The 19,171-nt window shown below is 33.6% G+C and overlaps 1 protein-coding gene across 1 annotated transcript; it reads right to left on the minus strand.

The window, feature by feature from the left end:
- Positions 1-14,057: 14,057 nt before the first annotated feature.
- LOC131076346 (mannitol dehydrogenase) lies at positions 14,058-17,252 on the minus strand. Its single transcript, XM_058013489.2, has 5 exons — positions 16,817-17,252; positions 15,582-15,695; positions 15,248-15,475; positions 14,652-15,091; positions 14,058-14,500 (listed from the first exon to the last, which is right to left on the minus strand). The coding sequence occupies exons 1-5, from the start codon at positions 16,897-16,899 to the stop codon at positions 14,301-14,303; spliced, it is 1,065 nt and encodes a 354-aa protein (XP_057869472.2). The 5' UTR covers positions 16,900-17,252; the 3' UTR covers positions 14,058-14,300.
- Positions 17,253-19,171: the final 1,919 nt, after the last annotated feature.

Consider the following 19,171-nt stretch of genomic DNA (forward strand, 5'->3'; position numbering starts at 1 on the left):
AGCTGCTGAAGTATAACAGTTAAAAAACAATCTTTTCAAGAAAAATATATAATTTTATAATACCGACTCGAACTTTTAAGAGGCAGGCTTTTCTAGATTTTAAGAAATTGTGTTCGTTTACGGATTGATAAGAACAGCCCAGCGACTTGCACTGTTTTTAACTCTTTGAGATAAGGCGAGCTCTACCGATAAACCATAGGTTGACAGCAACAACCTTAGATCTACATGAAAGAATCCAAAGCCTTAATATAAGCTTACCAATCGGACTCTGATTGCCCCTTTTCGAAATAGATAGTTCATGTCCTTTCAATGGAAGGTTCTTAACAAAACCAGATTCAAACCAGGCAAAGATTTTAGTCTCCCCAGTCTACCTATTCCGTGGCCCGTGGATAAACAAAATTCTCATCCAACCCAGTTCGTTACTTTACAACGTCAAAAATTTCAGCTAAGGACTTACATCTTCCATAACGTTTCAAAAGGTGTAAAAAGTTCGTATGATAAAATAAATAGATGTTAAGCGACTTGATCCTGTTAACAATCTTCCAGAATAGAATGGCATTTTCTGCGCACTAAATTATTTGCTGACTCTAATCGCCTTGCAGATATTCAGATATTTTCATGACTAAAATGTTATCAGTTACAGTTCTGTAACTGGTATCGATCATTTAGCTCTTTATATCTTTGCGCATCATCTGGCTGTGTTTTTAAGGAATCGCTATACATTTTACTCTCAGACTGTAGCAAATTTGTTAGTTTGGGGCTAAACTCTGGACTTCTTGGACTCCAAGAAACTATAATTTCTTCCTCGCACCCAGAAAATTAATCTAGGCATTTCTACAAAATCAATAATAGCTTGCTACTCATTACAGTAGCGAACATGTGATTTATGCAGCTATACATACTTGGGAATGACATTGTCTTTTTGCTTAAGTGGGACGATAAGACATTCTTTTTAAATGAAAAATCAACTGACTGAAACATTTTTTTTTATTTTTTTAAAGAATACCGTTGTACTACATATAGTGGTACAATAGAGGCGAGAAAAAAGCCATTACGTTTGTATTGTTTTAATCTTGACAGTCTAAATATTTTTAGTACAACACCTCACTTCTAATGAAGTTGTCTATTTATGGAAATTAATATTATTATATAATAAATTAAATAAGTTTCAATAAATTGTTTGTTATCTTAAAATTCTATTATTGTGATATATAAATTTAATTAAATAATAGGTAAAATTAGTATAATTGTATAGTAAAAATATAAATTTAGTTGGGTCGAATAAATAAAAAAGGAGATAGATCAATCTAGAGTATTTGACAACACAACAATCTTATAAGTTCTTGCATGTTAGTCTTGTCATATGCATAATATTGTAAATATAAAGATGTGTGTTGTTATAGACAGTAGTGGTGTATGTGGCAAGGAGTTTTGTGCTTAGAGGTTACTTTGCACTCAACAAACAATAGCATCGACTATGTGATAGTGCACATTGATAATAGGTATTCAGTATTGGTTACAAGAAGGTGGATGAAGTGTTGCCTACAGGGCAACAATAAAAGATATCATGGTTGTTGGTTAGTTGGTTAAGTCAACTTAATGATTCAATGAGAATTGGTGCAATTACTAAAGTCGATCAAGTAGTTAAATTTGAATTTTGGATCAAATGGCATTGAATGTAGTTGGTGTAGTTTTGGTGTTGTAACAAATTGTATGTATATCTAAACCTACTTATAGAGGGAGATTTTCAGATTATACAAGCATGAGAGCTAGATAAGTTAAGTTAAGATCGGGGTCTCATGGAGGGGGGCTTCCTAGAAAATAGAGTTGGAGTTGTTGAGATTTTTAAGGAAAATTTTAAAGCTACTGGTCCCATGAATATTTTGTAGTGCAGTTCAGCTTAAAATTTTAAGCTTTGACATTTAAGGTTGTTGGTGATCTCATGAATATGTGTGGTGATAAAAACAAGTAATTAAATTTATTTTCCCTACAAAACTATTGTTTAATGAAAATCTAAACTTAGATGTTTGACAAGTGGCAGAAAACATCCCTAAGTTGATGGGGCAATTTCTAGCCCCACCATATTTTCACCCGCTCGAATATAGAAGTCTAAAAAGTAGGAGCTTCAATTTTTTAGGAAAAGATTCCAAATAATCCCTAGCAAAAAAATATTTCTTCATGGGATCTCCTCTTCCTAAAAACTAGAAGATTAAGCACCCCCATGGGACTCCACCCTATGAGAATATTATATTTTTTATAACATGTGCAAAACATTACTATAATTATCTTATACGAGATCGCTGCAATTTATAATTTTCCATTAACATCGTATTAAAACATTTATTCTCATCCATTTTGTGTGGCTTCCTCATCTCTCATATAATTCCATTATGAATTGTAAAGCCTACATGGTGTATGGTTCCCCTTCATTAGGACCCTTGATTATGGTTGCATCATATGGTATTAGAGCATAAGATAGAACTTATAAATGGTGCTTCAAGGAGCTTTATTGAGCTTACTACAATTGTGAGAGTGGGTCCTACAATTACAAAGAATAGGTAGATATCATTTGGTATTATCCTATCTTCTACATTCATCAGGTGTGTAGAAAGTAGCATAGGTATCTTCAAAAGAAAAGATTATTGGGTAGAAGATACAAGAGTAGCTATTCCAAAAATTTGTGGAGGAAATATAATGACAAATAAAAGGAATTGGTTATATTAGGGAGAAGGAAATATAGTGCCTATAGTGGTAGATCTAGAGGATGTGATAGTCCTCTAAGAAAGATTGAATGCCAAACAAAAAGTTGATGTAGAGTCAAGAGATTTGAGGAGGTGCTTATGGTGAACATGGATGAGATGAACGAAAATCCAATGAAGAGTAAATTGTCAAAAAAAAAAACAATATTATGAGCAAGTTGTATATGGATGCCTTGTGGTATTCAAGGCACTTGAACTTTAGAGGTTTCGATTGACTAGATTACAAACTTGGATTACTTTGATTATGAGTCCAATGAACACCATAAGAGTGAAATATGTATGTACCAAGTTGAAGGGACACATATCATTATGACATGACAATATATAGAAGGATAAACAACAATAAAGGAAAGAGAAAATCCACACATAGAATAAGATGGTTATTAAGACGAATGGCTATTTTTTTACCAATGAACTATGAGAGGGTCCTATTTAGAATATTGTAAAACTTGAGATAGAAGGATACACGCATAATTAAGACTACAAAAATGAGATGTGTCAACTAACCATTCACATTAGACACATAAAATATGACATAACTTGATCTTTAGGCATGCGAATGGATTGCAATTTTCATTGAACAAGGTGATTTATGATAACTCTTAAGTCCATGGAGGAACCATATCATTGTGAGGTAAAGGAAAAATAGAGGTTGTTTAGAAGATAATAGAGTGTAGTGTAAGGAAAGAATAGATTTGTACATGGAAGAGGAGATGTGGCATGCAACGCTAAGATGGAATTAGTGAAGTGTGTAGATAATTAAACATGTATCTAGGTCCACAATATGTGCTTAAGAGAAGAGATTCATTTAAGTAAGATGATAAGGTGGAAGAGGTTTCTCTAAAACTTGCTACAAATGTAAAGAAATAGGGCTTCAAAATTTGAGTGCCCACATGCTCAATAAAAAAAGTGTTAGCTTGGAGATTTGTGTGCTATTAGTTTTGTAGAATAGATAGATTGTGGGGAAGCTCTCACAATTAAGAAAGTGTTGATATTGTTGGTGAAGGAGAAAAATTGAGCAACATACAGGAACAAAATGTTTAGAACCGTCTAGAAATCTAGAGGTAGGTGTTGTATGTAATGATTATTGATAGTACCAACATAGTAAAACTTTTTTCAATTTAGATTATTGAGAAAATTGACTTGAAAAGGATTAAGCATACTCCCCATACAAGGTGCCATAGATGTAGAAGAAGAACTAGTTGTTATTGAATGAGAAATGTAAGGTTAGGTTCAAGATATGTATATATAAAGATGAGATCCTCTATAATATGATTAAAATGAAATTGTTAGTGATATAAGTTGTAAGCCCCAACTTCCTAAGGCCTGGCAATCTCCCAAGTGTCAGGGGTGTCAAACTTGGGAAGATCGCCACAAACTTGTCTTCGGGCTGGGCAATCGAGGACCAATTGCTAAGGTGGGTAAGACCTCCTATATGATTACAATGAACTTGTTAGTGATCTAAGTTGTAGGCCCCAACTTCCTAAGGCCTAGTAATCTCCCAAGTGTTAGGGGTGTCAAACTTGGGAAGATCACCACAAAGGTATCTTCATGTTGGGCAGTTGAAGACCGATTGCTGTAATGTCTCCAATTTTTAAAAGTGATAATTAATTAAATTAATTCTTATTAAGTTGTCCAAAATAAATATTATTTAAAAGGATGGCTTATTATTAATTAATTTAATTATTAAAAAAAAAAGAGGGTAAAATAATATTATGAACTACCACTTTAGCTATCTCCGCAGGCAAAATCGAAGGCTAGGAGATGATTGGATAACCCAGGGGGACTTTACTTAGTCATTTTATTCTCCTAGTAGATAATTACCAAAAATAATTTGAGAAGTACTAAGCAGATCCCAGATGGAATTATGATTTCTTGCCAGGTAAAACCCTCCAGGAATGTAGTATTTCCCCACTAATTTGCCGACACAACTCCTGCAATTCCTCCAAAATAACCATTGACTTCTTCTTATTAGCTGCCAACAATGAAACTTGTACAATAAAACTGCTACAAATACCCTTATTTTATTTTATTGAAAAATCCAGGCAAGATATATGGCGGTACGACTAGACCGGGAAAGGTACAACCTGCTAATTGGGAGTATATGCTTGTTGGAAATTGTGACTTTTCTGCTCAGATCAAAATTTCAGACCCTAATGTTGTTGTAATCCACCAAAATGCTCTTGAATTTGGTCCCAAAGACCTGAAAAAGAGCTTCCAATGAAAATCAATACGCTGAGAGATGCGAGGGTTTTCATCCTACACCTACAATTTGGAGGTTTTCGTCCCCAAATTTGCTCCAGAACTCTGCCAAAATGTTGCAGACATGCTGAAGGTAAAAAATTCTTCACAAATCATCAAAACATAATGCACAAATGAACTCCCAATTGTTCTTTTAACATTCCTCAAACCCTAATTTGAATTTGGGGTTAGGGTTGGACTTTTGACATCATAAAAAATTTTAAAATGTTTCTTTTTATTAAAAAAATACTTCCCCAAAGTTGTTTGACCCATTGAGGGTCTAATTCCTCAGTAAAAGTGGCCACATATTTAAGTTATAACTTCTAGAGAAATGTGCCAAGGGGCCACTTTATTATAATATAAAGTTACTTTTAAAACACCATTTGAATAAACTTTCTCTATTTTTAGAAAAGGTAACTTTATAATATGATATTTTAAATTTTATTTCATATAAATCCACTCAAGCCCAATTTTGGCTAAGTATAAACCTTTGGCACCCAAAATCATCCCCTGTCCACTAAATTCACCTGTAGAGATGGCTAACAGATGAATCTATGGCTCCTGAGTATTCACTAGAAAAATGGGGACATTACAGTCCTCCCTTCCCAAGATTGCTTGCCCTCAAGAAACATCAACCAACCCACTGCTCCACTCTGATAAAAAATCCCAATCAAAATAATACCTAGATCCCATACGTAAATAAAAAATATGTTGTAGGTGTTCATGTAGAAGAAGTTTTCCCACAAATCACTCTGAAGTAACTGTTCATGTAAGTAGGACATCGTGATAGTGTAAAAATGAACTCCCATATACCTATAAGACAACACCAAATGCGACCTAACCTCGTCGTCATAACTCTGGCCACCAACATAGATGTCATCAAGCATAGCATCAACCCAATGCAAATCTTGAAAACCCATCTCAAACTTCGATTCCATCCTATAGGAAAACTTTCTTACACTCCCAAGTAACTAGGTAGCTGATGTAGACCATGAAAGAACAATGATTCCAACATAACCCCAACCAGGATAGCGGCTAATCCATATGGAGTCAATTAAAATGAAGCCACCTATTAAGAACGTTAGTGCTGCCATATCATCAAGATTCAGTGAGAAAATGAAAGGTGCATTAGGAACACCTTATGTGCCAATCACAGCTAACTCATTAGTGGTTGATCCTCTATGAACCTCCTTATCGATTTCATCATCAACATGTAGAGGATAAGAAATATCAACTGAAAATCATGAAGACCTGTGTGTGCTCCTTTTGCAGGGGCAATGGTTGATTCTTGCTGGTCCATATATTCATAGGAAGGCTGGAACACCTCTTTGTTCTCTTCTTTCAACATAGGGCTCCCACATGACTAAATTTTATTTTTATTTTGAACATGTATTGGCTGAAGCCAATATTCTTTCCTTCTCCTTGTGCAGTACCTATCAAAAGGTTTGATAGCCTTGATCTCCTCATATTCACATGAGTAGTCATCAAAGATTCTCATAACTTCCTCATGCACAGGTATACCTCTCCTCGTTAGAGCTAGATACTCTTGAAATGTTAGATGGTTTTTCTTCTTCTAATACATGTTATACCAACTAGCAAATTTGATGGCTGCTAATTCTTTTTCCCACTTTTCCATTTCTGTAACCATCCCTTAGCATACCACAGGCTAGCAGGGTCTTCGCTCTGATATCACTGAAAGATGCCAACCACTGATTTTGACAGTTGATTTGTTTGTTTAATTCAATTCTTTGGCCAGCGTATAATTATTTTGGTTTTTGAAGATATTTTAGGATAACTTGCCTGTTATTGACTTTTTGAAAGTTGCACACTAGAGACAAAACAAATAGGAAACTAAACTAATTCTGAAAATAGAAAATTAGAACTATGATTTTATTGCAGCAAATTACAAAATTCAAGAAAATGATTATTTAAGACAACTATAGCCAAATTTGGCCTAACAGAGGTCCAGCACCCTACTTGAATGAGCTTATTTGATGTTGGAGGTGGTGCACAAAGAAATATAGGAGCCTCCAGGTGCTGCAAGTTACTCCAAGGTATTTTATTCTCCTAGTAGATAATTACCAAAAACAATTTCAGAAGTACTAAGCAGACCCAGATGAAATTTTGATTTCTTGCCAGGTAAACCCTCCAGGAATGTAGTATTTCCCCACTAATTTGCTGACACAACTCCAAAATGATGCAATTCCTCCAAAATAACCATTGACTTCTTCTTATTAAATACCAACAATGAAATTTGTACAATAAAACTGCTGCAAATACCCTTCTTTTATTTTATTGAAAACTCTAGGCAAGATATGGTGGTACAACTAGCCTGGGGAAGGTACGGCTCGCTGATTGGGAGTATATGCTTGCTGGAAATTGTGACTTTTCTGCTCAGATCAGAATTTCAGACCCTAATGTTGTTGTAATCCACCAAAATGCTCTTGAATTTGGTCCCAAAGACTTGAAAAGAGCTTCCAATGAAGATCAATATGCTAATAGATGTGAGGGTTTTCATCCTACACCTGCAATTTGGAGGTTTTTGTTCCCAAATTTTCTCTAGAACTCTACCAATATGCTGCAGACCTGTTGAAGGTAAAAAATTCTTCAAAAATCATCAAAACACAATGTACAAATGAACTCCCAAATGCTCTTTTAACATTCCTCAAACCCTAATTTGAATTTCGGGTTAGGGTTGAACTTTTGGCATCATAAAACATGTTAAAATGTTTATTTTTATTAAAAAAATACTTCCCCTAAGTGGTTTGACCCATTGAGGGTCTAATTCCTCATTAAAAGTGGCCATATATTTAAGTTATAACCTCTGGGGAAATGTGCCAAGGGGCCACTTTATTATAATATAAAGTTACTTTATAACACCATTTAAAAATTCTATTTATAGAAAAAGTAACTTTATAACATGATATTATTAAGTTTATTTGATATAAATCCACTCAAGCCCAATTTTGGCTAAGTATAAACCTTTTGCACCCAAAATCATCCCCTGTCCACTAAATTCACCTTCAGAGATCTGACTCCTGAGAGTTCACTAGAAAAATGGGAACATTACAATTGCTATGGTGGGTAAGACCTCCTTCACTTCTAGCTTTGCAAGACCAAGGGGGGTTTCCTTGAAGTATTGGATTACTGATTTAAACATTGAACACTTTCTTACAAAAAACTATAGCAACTAGATAATGTATCCCAATATTGGTGCCACAATATACCTATATGCTAGTTTGGACATGTAAGGTTAGCATTCTATTAAACAAATAGTTTGCCATATAAACATATTAGAATGTGTTTTGTGATAAACCCTTATATATCATGTGCATTTAGACAAGGTAGTAAGAACAAACTAAAATAAAGACAATGATTTTTTTTTGAGTTGATTAATTATGAGCGTGTTGAGGATGGTGGGGAGAGAAAATAAGTAGCAAATTGGTTCCTTCATCTAGTTGGACAACAAAATCTTTGAATTCAATCAAACATGTAACACATCGACAAAGGTAATGCATTAATCAACACCTCACAAAAGACTAATTTTTCCATAATGCACAAACAAGCTGGACGCAATACATACATTCACAAAAAACATAGATAATTGCATAGTAATAAATGAATCTACTTAGTAATCCATGCACATACACATACACTTCATATAATTTTATGATAAGATGCCCTGTAAAAGCTTTGCAAAGACTTTAAAGTCATTTAACTAACTAACTAAAAACACATCTAAAAATATACACCATGCAAAAAAAGACTCTTAATCAAAGTTGAATATATGACCATCATTCAATATACAAAAATTACATGCATGATTACACATTTGGGACAGACCTAGATCTTGACAATACAAAAAAAAAAGGAAAAAGTTGATGCTTAAAACTGGAACTTTGAACTGTCTGGTTCTACAATGTGATTTTTCTTTGCTATGCTCCCTCCTAACCAAAAATGTTATCCTCTCCTCAAACAATGGAAACCAAGGCCGATATACTCACGAAGGTCACTATCTGGGGGAGTCCCTTTGACAAAAGAAACTCTGCAGATCATTAATTAGGAATGGGCATCATAATTTTTCCTTTATTCTGCATCGAATGCAATTCAGTCTTTTTCTAAAACACTTACATATGTGATCGTATATTAATGGTGCTTCAGATCGGGTAGGTTAACAAGATTGCACTAATTTTGGTGTAGTGATGGCCCTTCAGGCCTTCAATGGATTTTAGGGCTCAGGCTTGTCCTCACACTGGAAGAAAAAGCATTAAATTTTTTGTATCATTTACCCGTCAACCATCGGGTCTTTGAGCCTATCGTCTACTACTTACTAGGTTAGAAGATGGTCGCAAGCGTTAGTGAAAGACCGACAACACTCTGCAATCATCGGACTGCGGGCTTCGAGCTCAACACATAACGCATACAAGTAGGAGACGCGGCCAAAGGCGCTGGTGGCTACTCAGTCATAAATTTAGTGTATTGATTCTTTAAAAAAGCTTTATTCATATGATGTGTTAAATATATGGCTGGATAGACATCAAGGTCGATAGGATTTTTTCTCGTCACACCACAAGCCTTGGACCAAAAGCTTATCATATTGTGAGAAATCAAACAAGTAGAGAAAAGGCTGAAAGTTTGACCCCCATTAGACAGACAATTTTGACTCTATCAGCAGCTGGGTGTTGGGATAGAACCAAGAACCAGTCACTAGTTCCAGTGGTTCTTAGAACCACCAAAATCAGCGATGAAAATTAGCAACATTATCTGGCCTCTTTACAACAGTTTGTTTCTTCAATCATTCATATTTTCCTTCATCTTGTCTTTTTCTCCCCTTCATTCAAAGGTTGGATGTCGAGGGGGAATTGAGAATCGATCGGTGGTTTCTACAGTTCCATGAATAGTTGTTGGTGTTGATGGTGTTTCCAAGAACCACAAAAAGATTTGACCCATCATAACTTAGCCATTTTGCCCCAAACTTTACCAAAATGATACTAAGAGCACCCATTAAGTCCTTCTATAAGATGGTTCTATCAAAATACTTGTACATTTCTTACATTGCCCAAATTGACAGTTTCAACCCCATTAGGAGCTAAGTTGGTGCTAGAGACAGTTTGAAGAACCACTTGATGACCAAAAGAGGTTCCAAAACCAAGAGAAAGCTCCAAAGCCACCACTTAGAAGTAGAATATAATTCATGTAGCTTCCAATTGAGTATACTTTATTTTGCTATGGGTTTAGCATATGGGTTTGATTGAACATGTGACAAGTTGTAGGTTTTTGTAAGGGTTTTAGGATGTTTACTATCAAAGCAGTTAAGGAATTCCCTTTGTTTGTGCTATATATTAATCCATTAAAATCGGTGCAATTATACACTAGGTGTTATCTATTGTTGGTGAGAAATTATATAAAATATCCATTTTTTTTAATAGACCAAGTGATATTAAATCAACTTTCGTTGTGCCCAAGTGTTTGAAAACTCCATATTCTGTTAGTTAACTCTCAAATTAGTTGCCATGTTCTTTTTTTTGTTCATGCAACAATATAGTCATTGGTAAAGCCTTGAAGAGTTGTAAGGAGGTAATCAACTACTTCAAATGGATAAGAAAGAGTTAAGGAAGGCGTTTCATTCGTTACATGAGAAGTTTGAAGAATTACAATTCTTGTTGATAAGCCATAGAGACTCCCCATGGGCACTATTGAAATGTTACAGCAAGAATTGTAAGAAAAGGAAGAGATACTGACAATATTGCAATGGGATGGTGGTATGAAGAGGAAAGAAAAAATGTCAATGAGAGATGCACAAAAAAAGTTTGGCATGTACAAAGGAAACTCTAGACACTAAATTATTTTTCCTCTAAAGAATCTTTTAGTAGTTTTGAAAATGTTAATTAAGATGAGGTATGTTGGAAAAGGGCTTGGAAAGAATGGTCAATCCCATAGATGTTACAAAAATACCTCAACATGCAAGTTTAATATTCTTATGGTGGCATATAAGAGTTTGGAGAATTTTCAAATTATGTAGATCAACAAATGAAATTTGCAAGAACAAGAAGCCCAAGAAGCCCAAGAAGCCCAAGTTGCCAGATTGGAAAGATTAGTCCATCCAAGGTAAAGATTTCATTCTTTTTGTTAAAAGCTGAAGAGGAATTAAAGTCTCTATTTATCAAGTGGGTTGATAAAGAAGATAAAGTGTCACAAGGAAGTGAAAATGAAACTCTAAGTTGAAGGGGACTGCGTGACATCTTTCCAAAATCATGTAGGAAGGAGGTGAAAATAAGTTCGTAACAATGTGATAAAGGGGAAAAAATTAAGAGATTAAATCATCTCCCAAGAAAGGAGACACCCAAAGGAAGTCATGGAACATTGCCACCTCATAAATGTTGCACATATAAGCCTAATTGTAACCCCTAGAGGAATTCAAAGAGTTTGAAATTAAGCATTCGACATGGTATGCAAGAGTAAAGTTTTTCGTTGTTTTCTTTATTTGTAAAAAGAGAGCCCATATAGATCAAGATTGTTAGGATACACATCCAATTTTATTTTCTGGTTTGTGTAACCATTATGTAGCTAGATGTTGGAAGAAGAATAAGGTCACCAATAGAGAGTCTAAGATATCCAAGAGCAAGGCCAACTATGAATATTGCATTCAATGCAAGAAGAGAAAAAGAGAAAGAAGCATGTTCAAATTTTTTAGACATAAAAGCATATGCCTATAAACTATTTTGCATTCATGTAACAATTATATCGAGTTGGTATGTTTGTTTTAGATTTTGTATATACTCATAAGAAGGTGAAATATGTTATTATGAAGCTAGTTTTTATAAAAAGGCACTTTTGGATAACATTTGATGCATGCTTATGGTCCTAAAGGTTTTTCAATGGGATAAAATAAGTTGTAAAATATGTTGGCCAATTATATAGAGATAAATATTAACATTCATGGTAGGTGGAACACATCAAGCAATTTGTTGGATTATGGTATTTAAATTGCTTTGATGTTGATTTGACATTTTGTTTTGTTGTTATGGGGTGGTCCAATAAGTGTGTCTCACTTTGTGGACGAAGTAGAACATTAAAATTAGTGTTTCAACTAAACTATTAAGAATTCGCAAATGGTGTCAACTAGTCATTTTTTAAACTTTGTCTATAGACTATAAATGCATTTTTTAAAAATATTTTGTGATTCTTATAACTCTTAGTAATAAAAAAAATTATAGATAATAACATTTTTTTAAAGTGGCATTACTTCCACAAAACATAACTTTATTTATAGAAATGATAAAATTATAATTCTTTAAACAAACTCATAGACCAATATCTAATGCACAAATATTTTTTTCATAATGTTTTGTTGCATAAATTATTTTTTGTAACTTTTTGAAGTGAAGTTAACTATAATTTAGATATATAGGTTATTTATGTAATGCATCTTTTTTGTATGCATATGAACTAACTTCTATTTTTGTTGAAATAAGATCATCAATACCTATTACAAAGATTTTTTTTTTTTAAATGTATCTAATTTGCTATTTTTTTATTTGTGTGGAATAGAGACCCTCATGAGTGCTAAAAACTTATGTTTATTAGAATAAATATAATAATCAAATTAAATATTCAAAAATATATATTCATTGAAAAACTTATTTTCAATACTACAACCTTTCAAATTTTATTGACATATTCATTGCATTTGTTGATCCAATGAAGGTTAGAAACATAAAGTTTTGAAAAAAACAAAATGAGGCCTATAATGGAAATGTCACTTTTAAGACCTTCATTTGAAAGACCTTCAAATGAAAGCAACTTCGTTCAAAGGTATTCAAGGACATTTTGTCAAAAGTATGCCATTTCCACAAAGTGAAATAAAATAAACACTCTTTAAGGAAAGTAATTTACAAAAATAAAAAACAAGGACCTTGGTTTGAAGGTCCCAAATTATCATTTTTGGAAATTAATTTCATTCAAAAAAAAATCTCAGTTTACACCTTCAAATTTAAGTCCTTTTTGACTCACATTTAAACAAAAGTGTTTCTTATTTTTCATCTTCATCCAAATTGAAAAATCTCATGTCCTAAGTTTGAGATTCAATAAATTGTAGGTTTATCCTATGATGATTTCTCTTTTTTTTTCTTTTCTAACAAGGAGATTTGTGTTTATGACCCCAAAAGGGGTAGTCATATTGTAAGTGTTCTTTTTTGCATTTATTGTATTGCAAATTTTTGTCTTGCTACAAGTTGATATATTAGAGAAACATTTAAATTTGTTAATCAATAAAATGTTATTTAAGACCCATATAGAGTATACAATGTTGTTGCTAATATTCTTTTGATGCTAAATTAAAGCTCTCTTAATAGATCTAAAACATATTAGATCTTGCAAATACTAAAATTTTGGAATAGTTGAATGAAACACTCAATTTTTGATATTGAGAATCTGATTTTGCGATTAACTTTAATCATTAGAAGCCTCATGTGTTGTAAGATTATTAAACAATGCTTACAAAAAATTAAGAGTTTGTATCTAAATGTTTCTTTGTTATTTGGGTTTTTATTTCACCTATAATTTGTTATAATGCTTGTATAATTTTTCTTAAAAAAAACATTTGAGATTGGACTTTCTACTTCATTTCACCATTTTTTTTAAACTATCAAATTGAGCTAAAGTACACTTGAATTTCTACCAACTAGGTGTGTTTTGTGTAAATGATTGACTCATGCTTCTCGACATTTTCCTCCAATTGTTACAAAGACATTTACAAAAATTTAGTTGTTATGAACTGATTGTGTCATGATATTTATAAAATTATAATTTAAGAACCTCAGTTTTGAGATACTTAAAAAGTTAATGCATTTCATTCTTTCTTTTCAGAAATATTTATATTAAATATTAAACTGTAAGCATTGATTCAATAATATTCAATTACTAATACAAAAAAATAAATAATATTTAACCTTATAAACAATATAATAATTTTCTTTACATTTTCTAAAATAATAAAATATATATATAAAAATATCCAACATGTACCTAAAATACAAAACTAAATTACTCATAAACAATACAATAACTTTGTTCACATTTTATAAAATAACAAGACAAAAGATATCGATATCCAACATGTACCCAAAATACAAAACTAAGTTCCCGTAAATGTTTTGGTCCATCAATACTGTCAGCATTAACTGCTGTAAGACTCATCCGAAACATTGCAGGCTAACAACACTCCCAATAAAGGAGCATTTACAATGCCATGTGAACAACCCCTACTGATTATAACTCCAAAAGATATTTTCTTATGCTTCAATGCTTAAAACTCTCACCATTGTCAATAACAAATCGGTATTTAACATCTCCCTTCTCCAGCCTTTTCATTGCTGTGTTCACATAATCGATGGAAATCTTTTCTATGGTGCATGAAATGTTGTGCTTTGCACAGAAATCCATCATCTCCTGCGTTTCCTTAATTCCACCAATACAGCTCCCTGCAACCAATCTCCGCCCTAACAACAACCATAAAACAAATTTCAATTCAACTGGGTAACAAGAAACCCAAAAATAATGATCATAACATGCAGACCCACTATTAATTCAGACGTCAAATACAAATACTGATTTGCCAGTTTTCACTGTAGAAGGAGGTGGACAACTTACCAAATATAACACTGAAGGCAGGAATTTGCAGAGGTTTATCAGGAACGCCAACAATAACAAGCTTTCCATTGACTTTGAGCAAATTGAGCAATGGCGGCAGGGGATGATAAGCAGATACAGTATCAATTATATAATCCAGGGATGTAGCTGCGTCTCTCATCTGTTTCTCATCCTTGCTGATAAGGAACTCATCAGCCCCCAAAATCTCTTTGGCTTCTTTCTCTTTGTTTGGGGATGTACTGATGACGGTCACATGCAGGCCAAAAGCTTTGCCAAATTTAACCGCCATGTGACCAAGACCACCAAGCCCCACTACACCCAACCGACTTCCTTTCTCTGTCATTCCAAAGTACATCATGGGGCTGTAAACAGTAATTCCCGCGCATAACAATGGGGCAGCCGCATCAAATGGCAGGTTTTCTGGCACCTTAATTATAAACCTGAGTACATATCATAAACGCAACTGAGAATTTCAACAAGCACCATTGCTATTAAATGGGGTTAGTACATATCATAAATACAGTTAGACAATTTCGATTTCCCGTACTGTTGTTCACAAGACGAGATTATCAGTTTGGTAAATGAAGTTAACCTACTTCTGGTCGCAGACCATTAAAGATGAGTAGCCTCCATAGGTAACAGAACCGTCCTTATCCGTGCTGTTATAAGCCCATACGACTCCCTCACAATATTGCTCTGCCCCTTTTTCACAGCTGTCGCAGTTATGGCAACTGCCTACCATGCACCCCACTCCAACACGCTCCCCCACCGCAAATTTCTTTACTTCTGTTCCTACTTCAGTTACAGTCCCAACGATTTCATGCCTGTGAAGATAAACTTGACATTAATTTTCTGGATCTACAGCCCCATAGATCATGCAAATTCAGTGCAACTGCAAACAGAAAAACAGGGGACAGATAAAATGTTTACCCTGGTACAATTGGGTATTGGGTGTTATGCCATTCGTTGCGGAGCTGGTGCAAATCCGAATGACAGATCCCACAGAAAGCAACTTTGAATGTTACGTCATTGGGTCCAGTCTTCCTGAAAAGCAAAATGAAATTTGGTGTACTCCACCCTCTCAGAGACCAATAGTTAATAAAAAAACAAAAAAATGCCCCGATATTAAGCATCTGCAACAGGGCAACTTTTGGAAAAAATACAAACCTAGTTTCTATATCCGAAACAGGGAATTTTCCCAACCTGAATCATTGTTCTCATCTTTGCCCATCACACAACTAAAAAAATTTCCCAAAACCGAGAACGCTCTTGGATCTAATAAAAATAACGTAACTAAAGTACACTGCTAGATCCACTAGAAATAATTAAGCTAATCAACTGGGTGAGGATATAAAGATCAACTCGGTGGAATTTCAGATCGTTTGTATAGCGTGAACATTGAAACATGGCGAATTGTGGATGAGCTGAAGCATAGCGGTGGATAAAAGGCCTAATCTTAAAGGAAACAGTAATAACCCCAAAAAACCTGTTACAATTAATCTCAGATTATGTGTATGATAAAAATTTGGATCAGGATGGCGGCCCATTATTGTCTGATCTAGTTTCTGCACTTGACAGTTTCCACCAAATTCTTGTGTCACATTTCAAGAAACTGATAACAACAGTAGGATTACTATATATTTTCTAACGGTTGAACATAGACCATGATGGATCATTTTCTATTTTTATTATATATCTAACTCAGAAACATCGTGAACTAGCAAATATAATTAAAAACCCGACCAAACAAACAATCAATATAAAACCAGAACCTTCACATTTTCAGGAAAAAACAGAGCAAAATGGAACTGAGAAGATTGCACAAAAAACTTAGATCCATGTGGTATCACTCCTGGACCATGGCTTTTGAACAGTTTGCATCAACCACAGATAAATTTGAAAATCTCTCAAGATCTTCGTACAAATAAGCTTTCTGAAATGGCAGCAACGAACAGAAACTTCTAGACAAATGTCACCCAAAAAGTAATTCTTTACTAAAGTATTGTAATTCCTCTTACGAAAATAAAGCTGATACAAAACCCAAAATCTAGAAACTTGAAACTTGAAACAAAAATAAAAAAAACATGACCAAAACGAATAACAATAAATCTTGGTCACCCAAAAGCCCTAGATGCATTGCAGAAACTAACAAAAGTATTTATTACCTGCGAGTGAATTTAAAAGGTTCGAGAATGCCAGACTTGTCCTTGGCTGCCCATCCCTGAACATCAAACCGATCTTCTCCCATTTTTGTTGGAATAAGAGAAAACTAATCACAGAGCACAACAGATGACACAAAAGCTGCAGAAACACTAGTTTTGAGTGAAAATCAAGAGGCTCTGCATGGATATTTATTGTCGGAGTCGTCGGTTAACAAAGTTCGTAATTTCTACGCGTGTCCGATTTAGTCCAATATTCATCCTGTCAATCAAAATTACTTCATTCATTGCAGTTCCGTAAGTAAAGGGTCGAGACGGCTGTTTGCTTCGGGAATCGATCTTGTGACTTTCTCAATGTTTTCGAGAAAATCGTTCTCCTGCACTTGTCTAGAAATGTAATCACTGACGTCAAAAATAATAAATAAGCGACTAATTCATCGCCGGAGCATAAACTGAAAGCCCCTTGACAATCCATTTACCTTCCTTTTTTCTGCAACTAAATAATAAAGGAAAGTAGTTGAGAAAAGTTCGAAACATTGATGTTGTTCACATGGGGACGATGCGAGAATTTGCAGGAGAGTTAAAGTGCATGTAGGCCCATATTTACATTTTTGTTGTGGTTCACGACGTAGCGTTCTCCCCAAGTCATTCGCAGAACCAACTTCCACATTTCGCTACCGCCGGGAACATATTCTATTCCAAATTCTTCTAGAAGGGCCCTTTTTCAGGCATTGCTAATTACTAGAGAAATTAGAGAAAATTGCACAAAAATATGAAAAATTGTGATATAGTTGCACATTCTATTCAAAATTCTTCTTAAATGGCTCTATTTTTCAGATATTCTAATTATTTAAAGAAATTAGGAAAAATTACATAAAGTTTGAAAAAGTATGATATACACTATAATATTTCCACAATCCATTCAAATCTTGGATGCAGTTTCTAGATTTGATTGTGTGAGAAAGTTTTAACCATCAAAGATAAAACGTTTTGAATCAAACTCTATGATTCATTATCAGAATGCAAGAGAGTTTAAGGAGTTGAAAGATAATGAGTTGCAGACCAAGGCATCAATATAAAGAGGTATGAGCACAAGGACCAAGGAGAACACAAGGTCAAAAAATAATAATTACAAAAAGTTCAAAAAATGAAGGAACAAAGAAGTTAAAATTAGAAAAAACAAAGAAAAATAACTAAAGAACACCTATGCATAAACAAAAACATAAATAAATATGTGTGTGTGTGTGTGAATACACACATATTGACGCATTATATTCCAAATTCTTCCAGAAGGGTCCTATTTTTTCAAGCATTGCTAATTACCTAGAGAAATTAGAGAAAATTACACAAAAATTTGAATTTTTTTGATATAGTCAAGTATATTCTATTTCATTTTTTTGTAAAAGGGCCCTATTTTTCAGGTATTGCTAATTACCTAGAGAAATGAGAAAATTATACCAAATTTTGAAAAATTATGAGACAGTTTTATTATTTGATTTGTATATTTGTGTTTTCTTACCCCTCTCTTTCTATTGAAATCTATAGAGAATTTGCATTGAGCCAACTTGTCTATGGAACTTGTAGGTAGTTTATAGATATTGTTTATTAACATTAGGACAAAACTTGATTAAATGTAACCAACATATCCCAAAATTCTATGGGAGAGGTGCCATTAGTTGTAGATGGTCCAATTGTTGTACACCCACTTGTGCTTATAATATCAAGTCTCACCATACATTTATACTATATATTGTAAATAAATAGTGCATGCAAATTAAAAAAATAACCAAATATTTGTCAAAATAGACCCATACTTGAACACATAAAAACTTATAAATATCATAAATAAAAAAATAAATATATTCATTAAGAAGTTAAATAAATAATGCACCTTATACTATGTATGTTGAATCTATTTATAGATACATGTTATTGATTTGAATACCTACATTCCAATATCACAAGAGCACATATTTGATGCCATCGTAATGGAAGCATGATGTTTTTAAGTTTCTATGTATGTGAAGTGGGACATCCCACAATCCTTCTTTTGTTTCTATTGACCTTTTCAGATTTTAAAGAAAACATTGTCTTTAATTCTCTATTAGGTTGCTTGTGTTTAGTCTTTGGTTTGATAATAATTTGTTTAATTATTAAGGCTTCACAAGCATTTGCATGAGTTTTAATACTCCTTTATATGTTAAAAAATAGGCAACTAGCATTTTTCAATTCTTATATTGTTATAGCAACCCAAAAGGATAATTAGGTCTAGTTTCCTTCCAATATGGAATTGTAGTAGGATTTGCAATTCAATTTTGTTAATAAGCGTTCTAAGATGGACATAGATCTCATTTCATTTTC

The sequence above is a fragment of the Cryptomeria japonica genome, chromosome 11, assembly GCF_030272615.1.
Source record: "Cryptomeria japonica chromosome 11, Sugi_1.0, whole genome shotgun sequence".
Classification (NCBI taxonomy): Eukaryota; Viridiplantae; Streptophyta; class Pinopsida; order Cupressales; family Cupressaceae; genus Cryptomeria; species Cryptomeria japonica.

Coding starts and splice junctions, on each gene's coding strand:
- LOC131076346 (XM_058013489.2), bottom strand. CDS start 16,899: ATGGGAGAAGATCGGTTTGATGTTCAGGGATGGGCAGCCAAGGACAAG. Junction 15,476..15,581: donor CAATACCCAATTGTACCAGG/GTAAACATTTTA, acceptor TTATCTTCACAG/GCATGAAATCGTTGGGACTG. Junction 15,092..15,247: donor TTAATGGTCTGCGACCAGAA/GTAGGTTAACTT, acceptor ATATGTACTCAG/GTTTATAATTAAGGTGCCAG.